General features: G+C 37.0%; 1 protein-coding gene across 2 annotated transcripts in view; it reads right to left on the reverse strand.

The window, feature by feature from the left end:
- Positions 1-14277, reverse strand: part of LOC122793640 (anoctamin-7-like) — a 2355351-nt gene that overhangs the window by 420523 nt on the left and 1920551 nt on the right. For both annotated transcript variants that reach the window (XM_044061850.1, XM_044061849.1), the window contains exon 14: positions 21-123. In XM_044061850.1, coding sequence (XP_043917785.1) covers positions 21-123 — 103 coding nt within the window. The remainder of the gene's footprint in view (positions 1-20; positions 124-14277) is intronic.

Genomic DNA, 14277 nt, shown 5'->3' on the forward strand with positions numbered 1-14277 from the left:
AAACCTTGATTTCTTCTTACCCCATTTTGTCAGCTTCTCAGCCAGTGCTGTATAGACTTGTCCCATTAACAAAATTAGAACAAGATTCACCATGGTGCTGCTGATGTTTGCTATATTTCCTGCCTGCAGAAAAGAATAAAGATAGTTAGTCACTACACCTACTGAGTGTAGTACACCTGACTTGCATTTATAACATTGGTTATCTTTTTTTGATGCATTGAAGTCACAAGTCATCAAAACTGTCAAGTTTCACAAATCTACAGAGTACTGTTCAGCTCACTAATATCTTAGGATGCTAAGTATAGTTCACAAATGCAGAGAGCGCTGTTTAGGCCACTGATATCCTAGGATGTTAAAGATAGTTCTTTAGTTGATAAAGTTATGATATAAACAACATAAATAGTCATACAGATTAAAATGGGCTCACTTATAGAAACAGTGTACTTTTCTGTGGTACATAAAACAAAATCTGTAAAAGACCAAACAGCATTAAATGATTAATAACACCTATGTTTTTTTTAATTTCCTCAAAACTAGCTACCTGTACATAAATGCACTTTTGTGACATGGCACAGATGCATACCATTTACCTGACTAGATGCCCTTGGAAAAGTAATGGGAAATCATTCTGTAAGGTAAGAAGATGAATGTGTTAACCTTAGCAAATATACAATATTTTGGCTTTACACAAACAGGTCTTCCCAATATCAGACCTGTTAAGAGCCTTATGGCTAAGCACCAGGCCAGATGAGGAATCAGTGAAAACCCACGAGTGGCATATACATAGAAGTAGAGTGGTACTGCAGGACAAAGAGGGCCACAGAGGACACAAAGTTCAGTGTCAGCTTTAGGAGATTTGCAAGACAAACTGATAACAAATATAAACATTAATAATAGAAAAGATAAGCAAAACAAAAGAAAATCTAAAATACAAATTCAATAACCAATGACAATGTCAGATAGAGAATTGGCTGACACAAAACAGTGATGACCTCTAGCAAGAATCCTGCATGCAGTGAGATTTTTCACAGCTTAGAACCTAAATGGATCTTGCTTGGCATATCTGTATGCAGTTGAAATTAGGAACAGAAAAACAAGCTCAGCTCATTTGATCATGACATCAGAAGCAGTCCAATTGTCAGGTGTTGGAGTGGCTAGTCTTCTACTATCCCTGGCAAAACAAGCATTTTGAACAGGTATGTGATATCTTTGTTTAATATAATTAAGTATATATGACCTGCACTCTACAGGGTTTGCAGTAATAGTAACACCTTAAAAATATTTAAATGAACAACATGAAAAAAAATCTCACTTAGCTAATTTCTATGTGAGTGACTAACATTGATCAATGAAAATCACATTATAAATAAACCGTAATCAGTTATGATATGGTAAGTAGAAAATAGGAATCCCATTAAAATAATTAGATAACAAACAAAACAAAAGCATTTGCCTGTGACACACAATTCCCACCAAAAAATAAATAAATAAATACAAACAGCCCTACAAAAGTCAAAATGAATTGATCATTTAAGTGGATTCTGAAATAAATATACATTAATGCAATGTTAAAATTTCAACTAAGTAAGCCATGTGCAAACTATATTTCAATCAAAAAGCTATAATACATCTAGTTGAAATTAATGGAAAACAGGAATCAGTCATTTCTGGTTTAAAGAGTTCAGAGCAATGAAAAAGGAAAATTACAATGCTGCTCTGAGCTATTACTAACTAGCAGGTATATAAGCAAGATGTGCCTTAGTGAATATGTATTAAAGGTTTTAATTACAGCAGCTAAAGTTGTAACTAGCAAAGTAGGTAGGTGGCAAAGGAAGTCAGAAAAAAACTGGACACAAGCTGTAGTTTGCCCACTTCAGACTATACTACTGAAATCATATTTGTTTGATTAAACTTGGGACAAGTAGTCCTCTCTGTGGCACAAATGGAAAAAGCCCTGACTATGCCCCAGATGACCTAAATTTGAATAGTAGCTCATTTTCTGGAAAAACAAGCAGTAAAGGATGGGGAAATGAGCAGCTATGGTGTGGTTAAGGGTCTCATCTGGCTCTCAGTTACTTCATCCAGTGTTAGGGTAGAATGTCCATAGCATACAAAGCAGGATACTGGTTATGGGAAGGACACACATTACAGCTACCCAAGCTGTTGATGGCATCCCTTGTCCACTTATGTGAAGGAGTGTGCTTGCTTTGGATAGAAAAACATTAGGAAGACATCAAATTTCTTGCCCCAGTGAGGAGTAAATGGATGGCTGTCATGACAGCTTGATAGTTGGGGGGCGAAAAGCAAACTATATAAAAAAAAATTTGGATGGGTGAACAACAGCAAACCATATTACACAGAGTGCCAGTCCCATTAGATACTCACAAGTATCTCTTTCCAAAACTTAGCAGGCACAATGCATGGAAGATACTGAGACTGGGCAATGAGGTGTGGCTCTCCCAGAAAGGTTCGACACTTAATATGTCCTGAGCCATCTGTTACATAGGTTCATAGGTTCATAGGTAGGTACTAGGCTATTGGCCCTGGGGCCTATATAAGCCTAGCCAAAAATGTACCCTGGCTTTCTCCACCCAAGAAAATTATTTTCCTGTGCCCCTGTCGAGCAGAGCCACAGAAGTGATCCCCGGGGTGAATTTCCCATTTCCCATCCAATCATCAAGATTTTTCTTGAACAGTGCTAATGAGGAGCTTTGTTTGACATAGATAGGTAGTCTGTTCCAGAGTATGGGAAGTCTCTGGGACAGGAATCTATCCCTCCAGCATGTTCTGTTTATTGTGGTGACAAGGTTTAGGTCCCTAGAGCGTGTAGCTCGGAGGGATTGGGATTTCTTTAAGTGAAGCATGTCCAACAGCTCTGGATTTGACATAGCTTTGTGTGTTAGGCAGAGATCACCTCTGGGTAGGCGATATGCAACTGAGTAAAGCTGGAGTTTTTTTCAGACGGTCTGTGTATGGCATCTGTTTGAGGCCAGTAATCCTCTTTGTGAGGAATTTCTGTGGTCTTTCCAGTTGTTGTAGATGTCTTGTGAGATACATGACAAATGGGGCATTGTAATCTATAATGGGTCTGATGAGGGATGAGTAGAGAGGAACAATGACCTCCTTTTTTCTAGATGACAACCCTTTTGTGACGAGGTGTGCCACATACAAAGATTTCCTGACTACTGTGGCAATGTGCTTATCAAAGGAGAGACTACTGTCCATCTGTGTCCCGAGGTCTCTTATCACACTTTCGGTGTTTAGTGAGCTACCGCCTATGTGGTAGTTCACGGTTACCGAGTTTTTCCCAAAGGGGATGACAGCGCACGTCTTGGCATTGAGGCCATGACTTTGACACCAAGCATCTGTCTCTGCGATGTCCTTTGGTAGAATGTCTACATCATTAGGTGATTCTATTATGGCTCCCAGTTTGCAGTCATCTGGGAAGCTTTCATAGCCAAAGACCTTCCATGTTGGCCTGCACTTCAGAGAAGTAGATGCCAAACAGGACAGGGCACTTTTTTAACCATAGTAACATGTGCTAATGCAGTAAAAGTGATTCATGGGTAGGGGCGTGTTACAAATTCTTACAGCAGTCTCACTGACAAGTTTAAAGGTGGTCGGTGATCAAGATGCCTTGGTGCACGACAGCTTTTGTATTACTGCTCTGAGAACTGACTGCAGCTCAACACTTCTGACAAACTCTCACACAGGTAATGGTGTGCACTCCTCTGTTACTTCTGGCTATATATCTGTCCTGCTATTACACTGTGCTGCATATGAGTTCACAGAGACAGTCACATTACTACTAGGAGTACTGTGTCATTTCATAATGGGTACACTGGAAAAGCTGGGCGTGGCCATCCATTCTGCAGTAATCATAACCTTTGTTTATTTTCTGTTTTCTCCTTTTCCATCCTTTCTAACCTCCCTTTGTGCTCCATATCACACTGTGACAGTATCCCCTTACAAGTCATGGTTAAGTTATTACTTGTTGTGTCTTTCGGCTTTTAGTTTCGGTTAGGGGTCGTCACAGTGGAACTCCAGTCCGCTAATGATTGGCAATAGATTTTTACGTGCCGAGTTGTCAGCTCTGACGCACAACCTTCAACAAAGGTACGCCCATTCATGCATGTCTCCATGCAGAAGACGCTCTAGCTGAGAATCAAACCAGACAGCATCTTACTGTGAGGCGACAACGGTACCGCAGCACCACCACCGCAGTTTGGTCAAGTTATTACTGATTTTGTTAAATAGTGTGATGAGTCTTATCTCCAGTTAAATGTATCTAAAACTAAATTTATGATAATTGATTTTAGGAAACATACACATACACATCATGTAACAGTTATAAAGGGGAAGTTGGTTGAATGTGTACAATCCTATAAATATCTTCGGACAATTATAGATTCAAAGCTGAATTTGAGAAAAATTGTGATGCTGTGTGTAGAAAAGGGTAGCAAAGTCTGTTTTGTTTGTGGAAATTGTCCCAGTTACATATAGATTAAAAATTATGATTTTATTCTACCATGCTTTCATTGAACCAATTCTATCATTTTCTTTGGTAGCATAGTGTGAATATTTGTCTATGAAAAATACAAATTCATTGAATCAGATTGTAAAATTGCCTAGTATGTTTATTGCAGAACAACAACTTTACCTTACATCTCTATACTTTAGAAGATTGGAAAAACTAATTGGTTCAGTTTTGAAGGATGTTTCACATCCATTATAAATTGAATTTCAACTTCTTTCATCTGGAAAAAAAGGTATTTGTTCCCAATGTGTAAAACAAAATGGTATAAGAATAGTTTTATTCCAGTAGCTTTTGTTCACATTACTAACACATGTGTTCAATCTAAAGTATAACCTGCAACTGTAGCATGTTCTAATTCCAGCATTTTGTCTGTTTGAAAACATCTGTTTTGAAATACAAAATAGACAGGTATAATGATGGCACCTTAAATTAGTAAAGATGTGCAATAGAAAACTTAGCATGTGCAATATAGGATGCAAACTCCTTGTCTTTAAAAGTGTTGTCTTTAAATTTGTTTTTTATATGTCTTACATTGAAATGTATGTACTGCGACCAACACTAACTCTATGCTGCAAACTAAATTTACCTATGGGTACTGAACTGAACTTTAGAGCTACCCTTCTTGCTGGCCCCAAGAGATGCCACTCAATCACTGACAGCTCATTATTTGTAATGCTTTGTCCTTTGTACTAGTCCTATGTCCTTTTTCCATTTATTGGCCAATAAGCACAATCCAATGGCTTCTAGGTGGCAACCATGTGAGTAAATGCTTCCAAGTACATAAACCTCAGCTGGTGTGCATAAACACTCCTTGATAAGCATAAATTATTCACCAACTATTGCACTTCAACATTTAGATATCTATTAGGCATTGCTCCTGTTGTGAGACTACTCCAACTACTGGGAGGGGCAAGTTGCAATCAGTCAAACATTCCTATCCTTCCTGGCTAGGTTCTCCAATGTCTGGACCGGCTACATGACCCCAGGGTACAAGGGCTATAGTCAGAGCTTCTTTCCCTTCACACTTTGTCATTCAAAGTCACCGCCCTTGACTGCCCATTGTATATCTAGTATTTAATTACCAGCGAATTAAGTCTGTGCAACGTATACTGGACATTTTAGCTAAAGATGGCTTCTTCTACTTTTATTAATCATAAACATTTTCCATGGAAGTATACTAAACATATCGGCAATGAATCTCACCAATAACTTTTACAAACAAAACAGAAAACTATATTTGAGGGTAGCAGTCTATAATATCATTCTTTCTTGGATAGTTTTCTTAAATCCAGGTTAGTAAGAAATCAAATGAGATAGCTGTGATGCCAGGGAGTGTTATATTTAATGCAACTTGGTGAGTCCTTTGGCTCTGGAATTAGAGCTGACACTTGGCTTGTTACAATGATCCGTCTTATGGATTCTCCAGAATGCACTGGCTTTAAAGATATATATAACAGTGGAGATATAGAGCATGACTTATTATATGGCATATGGTTTGTGTTTGTGTCTAAGTGTGGCTGTTGTGTGCATGTGTGCTGTTGAATCCTTTTCACTTTCCAACTTCAGAGCTACAAGAGAGAGAATTTTACACAAAACTATGATTTAGTTTCTCAGAATGTTACTCAGGCTTTGAGTTGTTACTCAGAGCAGCCTTTTTATTTTTTCAACAATTAGAATGTATTCATCATTTTGTACAAATAGTGCACAAAGCTGGAAAAGCCAAAACATCCCAACATAGGAACAGCTGAAAAAATATAAAGTAGTATATCAAAGCATTCTTATAATAAGTCAACAATAAAAGCTTATTTTAGAAAAAATCATTATAGAAATACAAAATTGTACCAAATGAATGCAGAACAGATAGAAATTCCCCTGCATAACGGAGGACCTTTCACAGGCAATTACTGAGTCATATGCAAAACCATGGAAAGGTTTATCATGCAAGTAATCAATTAAGACATAGAAAACCTGCAAACACTAGACCAGTCTTAGTTTGGATTCATCAAGGGCAGGTTATGGTTACACAATCTAAGAAACTTTTTTTAAAAGGTTACCAAAGCAATGGATGAAGGCAAAACAGGACAAGCCACATACCTTGACCTGACAAAGCTTTTTGACACAACTCCCCACTCAGGCATAGTAGGAAAGCTAAATAAACTGGGAATATACCCTATGTTACCTGCTGGATTGCCAGCTGGCTCACAGAAAGGATGCAGATAATTAAAATAGGGGAAGTTACCTCCACAAGAAGACCAGTCACCAGTGGAATGCCCAACTGTTTTGTGCTGAGAATTCTACTGTTTGGCATCTACTTGTCTGAAGTAAAAGCCAATAACAAAGGGCTCTGGCTGACTAAGTTAACATATGAATGCAAGCTAGAAGTAGTCATTGAATCCCAGAATTTCCTAGCCATCCTGTAGAGCTGTTTTTCCCAAATAAATTACTGGTGTCCAAGTGATGGTCTGAAAGTAAATGACAAAAAATGCATTACTGTATCCTTGGGGAAGTCATCTACCCCAGGGAACTACCACAATGACAATACACCCCTAAGAGTTGACTCAATTGTTCAGAATTTGGTAACTTTTAACCAGCATGTGTCTATTGTTATAAGAAAGTCCTTCTGTATTGCACAGCTTATAAAGGACAGGATTGTGTCTAGTTCTAAGGGTGTCATTGTCCCTCTTTACTCATCTTTCCTTAGGCCAGTCATGAAATATAATGCCCCCTTTAGCACGTATCTCTCCAGATATGCAACAACTGGAATGCTCACAGAGATACCTTACTAAAAGGATAGAAGGTCTAAACAACATGTCCTACATGGCCCAACTCAACACCCTGTCACTATACTTGGCATCCTACAGACTGCTAAGAGGTGACCTTTATCTGATGGATTTACTGCACATTAGCAAGTCAAATGGCATCAAAAATACTCATTCTAGGAATCCAAACCTGTTCTGCAACATCAACACAACAGTTTGGAAGGAGAGACATACTTCAAGGAAGATACTGATGGTATGGAACAGACTCCCAAACCACATAAAACAAAGTCCATTTTCAAGTGCAACTTAGATCTATGGATGGGAAACAGAACATTCACCCCAGTACTGCCCGCTGTACTATTAATGGATAGATAAATGTCCTAATTGCTTTATTCCATGCATGGGTCCCCTCAAATTGTCTATGGTATGATGCCACTTACTGTCAGCAGGGGTAATATATAATTATCAACCATGGGATGAACAAGACCAATCTGTAACCAAATGGGCTATTTTGAGCACAAAAAGGGAAATTCACTAGGCTTAAAATGGCCAGCAAGGGCAGCTAGCCTAGTACTTACCTATGTACCTAACTATTGCAAATGTGTCTTGTGACCTATAGTACTATAGCATATCTGCAGAGAATCACACAAGTATTAATGAGAATGAGGTGATGTTCAATACTGGCACAGGAAGTCCAGGCTCCACAAGTGGGGGTGAGGAAAAGTCGCATCACAGCCAGTCTCATTCAGGTATGTAATTATGAGGGGCTATAGATTTTCAATGTTCTCAGCAAAAAATATTTTGTTTAGTTAAAACCAAAAATGAGAAAACTTAGTAGTTAAACTGGATATTTTTTTCTAAGAATTTCTAGGAAGAAAATGAAGATTTTTGTATTGCATCAATTCACGATTCAGCCATCTTCTCTTTTACTTCAGTGACTGGCCGCAAAAAAAATTCTCCCAAGCTGAGGCTAGACTAACTGTTATATTACATTATATTATATTATATTATATTATATTATATAGGTGCATTTTTTGTACAGGGATACCAAGAAACAACATATAATTTGCATCTGTCATTTGGTAGTTTAGCTTTATAGGTTTTTCCTAATTTATATGACAAACTGGCTGATTAGATCTATAAGACCTGAAAATATAAAAAGCATCAGCAATAGATTTGCTGCAAAATGTTACATCTAGACAAGCTGATGCTGCCAGTAACAGCTAGTTTGTGGCAAGTCAGGTAGGCAGTGTGAAGTAGCATAAACTGCTTCCATATGAACCTGGAATATACAAAACATGTATAGGCACTAGTTCATATTGTCTTCCAGTCTGGGTAAACATTTTTCCTCTTTTAATATAGAAAGCCAGTATATTAAAAAATGAATCTTTGAAAAGCACAGGGAGCGTAACACTGAGTTATAAAAAGAGAGAAATAGTAAAAGAGAGGCAGTGCTTCTTTTTAAGTAGCAATTAACCAAGAACAAAATAATGTGAGTTTATTCTTATCACTCCCAAAGAATGGGAAACATTTTAAAACTACAATTATTTTAGGTTCAGCAGGAGAGTGGCATTGGTTTTGAGGTTCCATATTCACATAATTTCTGTCATAGAAATTAGGTTGTTGCCTATTAAAAGCAAAAGGAAATCCTTTATTTCTAATAATATTTTGAATTATTTTGAAAGGCTGGAATACAGTGGATTGTTTAGACACTATTTTTTATAACATTCCAGATATCCATATCCATGTTTTGTGACAGCTAAGAATATGTGGGAAGAGACTAAAAAGAAGATAATACAAAAATTGAGAAACTTGAAGCATTGTTATATGAATATGGATACTAAGATACAAGCAGTTAAAATGTTTTAGTCCCTTTAGTTTTATACACAGGTCAGGCATATTTTTATCAACTAAAGGAGAAGCTGTGGATAGCAATTAATAAATAGTTGAAGGATTTTATCTGGGAAGGGAAGACAGCAAGGGTCAAGTGGGATAAGCTGATTCTACCAATAGAACAAACCAGACTAGGATTATCCAATTTAAAGGGGAATTTTAGAGTAACACAGTTAAGCCTCCTATACATAGCACAAGCATTAAACTATAATTCAAAGTGGAAATGAATGATGATGATGCAGGGAGGAAGCTTAAGAAATATGGAGAGATTGAGATTTTGGATGCAGACTCTTAAGGAGAACAACAAAAAACATACAGAGTATTATATTCATAAAATAGCAGGGAATATTCTAAGAACTAAACCAGCACAAAAATGGAGAAAAGAGATTCTGCCGATAGGGATGGCTGTGGTTAGGGATACAGGTAATAGGCAAGAGGAGGCTGTAATTTATTGGAGAAAACTGGCAAAGGAACTAAGGTATTGGGAGCAAATAATGAGAAAGGGAAAGGTAACAGAATGGGAAGAGGCCAAGAATTTATTTGGACTGCAGGTTAAAGATTGCCTTCCCCTATCAAGGATTGATATCAAAGTATAGGCAAAGAGAAAGAAATAGGGGGTCTATTAAATGAAAGACCAGCACTGGTAGAGTTTTCAATAGAACCTAGAACAGAAGCCGCCGCTAAAAAAGGAATAATTAGGACAGCATATAAAATATTGCATAACTATAAGAATCAGTCAGAGGGGCTTAGAAAGGATTGGGAAGAGAGACTGGCTAAGCAATTCACAAAGAGACAATGGGGGGATATATGTGTATCTCCCAAACATGCAACAATGTCTGGATTTAGAATCTTTGCATTGAAGTGTTTACATAGGTATTTTTATACCCCAAGTAGACTCCAAAGAATTTTTCCTCAGGTGGATAGCAAATGTTGGAGGTGTGGCAGGCAGGAAAGGGGTGGCTGGGAACGTATTTTTTGGGAGTGTAGTAAACTGGCAGACTTTAGGGATTCCCTGTGGACTGCTGTGTTAGAGATGCAGGGTGATCAGATTGGATTGACTGGGGAGATGATTTTTTTGAGTTATAATACAGAATCGGAATTGCCTAGACATAGTAAAGGCTTGCTGAGTTTAATTATGGTGACTGCCAAAAAGCAATTACTAGAAAATGTAAATCAAAGTCTACACCAACTGTATTAGAAGTAGTGAATATAGTAACAGAGATAAAACAACTGCAATTGGGATCTTTAGAAAATGGAAGGAAAAAAACTCTGTAGGGAAAAATGGGATTGTGGGAACAATATATGCAGAGAAGGAACAAGGTTTAAGAGGCAGGATTTGAATGAGCCATATGATACTTAACTGACAATGACTGGATAGATTATAAGTGATGCATAATGTTTGCATCTACAGTTGTTTCAATGGTGCCTGCAATGTTTGTTTTTCATTTATATAATAGTAAGATTGCCTAGGTCATACATGATAATTTAATATTATTCCACATGAATGTAAAAAATATATTACCATGTTTAAAGGGTTCATTCAGAAAATATGATATGCAGTTATTAGGAAACAGACTATCCTAGGAAAAAAATATTCATTTTAACAATGTAAACTCTAGCCAGTAGATCAAATTTGGACTTAGTCTGCCTCAAGACACCCTAAATCTAAATTTATTTAAATTAATATACATGTGTTTATTTTACATTTAACCTCCAGATATTTGAGTTTATTAGGTGAGACATTGATGCTACTTGCAAAAAGAGAGTTACTGGAAAATATTTGATTTGTCAAGATCCAATTGGTGCAGCAGTAGCGTTGTTGCCATCTCAGCAAGAGGTTCTCCGGTTCGATTCTTGGCTGGGGTGCCTTCTGTGCAGAGTCTACATGTCCTCCCTTCATTCGTGTGGGTTTCCACTGGGTGCTCTGGTTTCCTCCCTCGTTTCAAAGACATGTGAATGGAGTGTTTCTCCCTGGGCCTCCACTGAAAATTGGCTTTGTTCCAAGTCAGACTTTCCCAGTAAACAAATGTTAAATAAAAATAAATTTGAAGCTTTGTCTGGTTTTAGCCCTGACCTGCAACAAATGGTGAATTCATTTACAGATTTTGAAAGTATAACAAAGTAGCAGCGCTGAATTAAGTAATACTAACATTTGATCTAAAGAACTGCATCTCTAATTTCAAAGTAATCTGTAGAATTTTACAGAAAAAAGATTCAAGAAAAAGAGTAAGGAGATAAGTTGGCAGGGGTTAGCCCTGCCTCGAAGTTGTAGGAATTCTTATAGCTGGCAAGGTCTTATTGTTAATCACAATATATGCAGAAGGTGAATCTTTTTTTCTTTTTTTAAAGGAACCTCTTTATTAAATTATCATGTATGACATAGGCAATCATGCATTTATATAAATAAAAATATACCATACTGACATAATTTTAGTTGCAAACATTATACATCACAAACCATGTTGACATAATTGTAGTTGCAAACGTTATACACCACTTGTAATCTATCCAGTCACTGTCAAACATTACATAGTTCATTCAAATCATGCCTTCTTTTAAATCTTGTTCCTCTTCTGCATGCATTGTTCCCACAATTCCCATTCTTCCTAAATAATTTGCTCCTACCCTCTTGTAAGATCCTAATTTCCAGCTGTTTTATCTCTGTTACTACATTCACTACGTCTAGTAAAGTTGGTTTAGACTTTGATTTCCATTTTCTAGTAACAAAGTTTTTGGTAACCTCCATAATTAGACTCAGCAAGGCCTTACTTATGTCTAGGCATTCCAATTCTGTATCATAGCTCAAAAAACATTTCCTTAGTTACACCAATTTGTTCACCCAGTATCTCTGACAGAGCAGTCTGAAATGAATCTTTAAAGTCTGTCAACTCATTACATTCCCAGAAAATATATTCCCAGTCATCTTTTTTTCCCCATCACACCTCTGACATTTGCTGTCTACCTGAGGAAAAATTCTTTGGAGTCTACTTCTAATTCTTCTAGACTTTGTTGCATATTTGAGGTGCATACATCCTCCCATTGTTTCTTTGTAAATTGCTTACCCACTCTCTCTTCCCAATCCTTTCTGACTTCCTCTAATTAATTCTTATAGTTATCATGCAATAATTTCTATACTCTACTAATTATTCCTTTTTTAACCTCAGCTTCTATTCTAGATTCTACTGAAAACACTACCAGTACTGGTCTTTTGCAAAGGATCCCCCTATTTCTTTCTCTTAGTCTATACTCTGATATTAATTGATAATGAACACAATCTCTAGCTTGCAGCCCAAATAAATTATTGGCCTCTTCCCATTCTAATACCTTTCTCTCTCTAATTATTTACTCCAAATACCTTGGGTCTTTTACCAGTTTTCTCCAATATATTTCAGCCCCTTCTTGCCTATTGTCTGTATTCCTAATTGCAGTCATCCCTATTGGCAGAATCTAGTTCCTTTCTCCATTCTTGTGTTGGCTTAGTTCTTAGAATATTTTCTGCTGTCTTATAAATATCAAATTCTGCATGGTTACTGTTATTCCCCTTAAGGATCTGCATCTTCCTTGTTTCTTGAGCTTACCCCCATTTCATCATCGTCCCTTTCCACTTTGAATTATAGGTTTCTGCTTGTATATAGGAGCCTAAACTGTGTAGCTCTGAAATACCCCTTCAAATTGGGTAATCCCAAACCTCCTTGTTTCATTGGAAGAATCAGCTTATCCCACTTGACTCTTGCCATCTTCCCCTCCCAAAAAAAATCCATCAGCTCTTTATTAATTGCTATCTACAACTTCTCTTCTGGTTGATAATAATATGCTTGACTTGTGTACATACCTCTCAACTTCTCCGAGCAAGAAATCTGGACAAATCCATAAATAAAAGTGAGACAACAGCCCAAAAATAGGGATATTTTTTAAATATTGCACTTACAAACTTAGAAAGTTGATAGAATAACAGGTTTTACTTTAGCATAATTTTTGAAGGATATGAAGTCTGAAACTCAAACATGTGTCATTATTTTCTAACTTCAGTCTGTAATGATTTGCCACTAATTTCCCAGAAAAACACAATTTTATGAAAAACAGACCAAAAATGTGAGGCAAAAATTTGGACATTCTGCAAAAATTTGTACAGTTCAAAGGTATGAAACTAAAGGAACAAAAACATGTTAACTGCTTGTATCTCGCTATCCATATCCATATAACAAAGCTTCCAGTTTCTCAGTTTTTGTATTATCTTTTGTTTAGTCTCGTCCTTCATATCCTTAGCTGCCAGACAAGAATCCTTTTTAATCCATACTCCTCAGTACTTCATTTTATCATGTCCCCATAAATATGGATATTAATGAAGCAATTTGGGTGTGGGTACATAATTTGTAAATATTACCTGTGTTTTAGCTTCATTAATTTTGTATCCCAAAAATATTTGAAACTGCCATAACATATTCCACAACACTGTTATGTCCTCTACTGGTTTTATCAGGCATAACATCATATCCTCTGCAAATACAGCCAGCTAACATTCATCAGAACATAAGCTGCAAGTTAAGACTTATTGCCACTTAATAATGCCCTCTCGTATATCCAAAACTCTTAGTAGTAAAATCAGCTAAGTGTCAGAAATGTATTTAGAAGGAAACAGTTTAACTGAATCAAACAGGCAACAGCAAGGCAACGTAAGTAAGCGATTAAATTGGTGTAAGGAAAAGGGATAGAAAACAGCATAGTACTTAATAACTGTACTTCATGTAACCTTCATATCATCACTGAAAAGTAATAGTTCCCACCCAGACATCAAACTATAGAGGAATCCAGAGCAGTCAGATGATGTCTAGAGAAACTGATTCATGTATCATTCATAGGTTCACAGGTGTGTACTAGGCTAATTACCACTAGGACCTTTTTAAGCCTAGCCTTGCATCCTAATTTTTTGACAAATTCTGGTACCCCTGATAAGCATAAGCAGGGGCTTGGGAGATGAAACATTTACAAGCAGGGACCTTGGAGAAGAAACTTTTTTCAGGTTGCCTGTGCCCATTAGAGACTCAGGTACCAAGACAGGGATGAATTTTTTGTTCCCCATCCAATTGT

The sequence above is a fragment of the Protopterus annectens genome, chromosome 2.part0, assembly GCF_019279795.1.
Source record: "Protopterus annectens isolate FY-2018-M chromosome 2.part0, PAN1.0, whole genome shotgun sequence".
Taxonomy (NCBI): Eukaryota; Metazoa; Chordata; order Ceratodontiformes; family Protopteridae; genus Protopterus; species Protopterus annectens.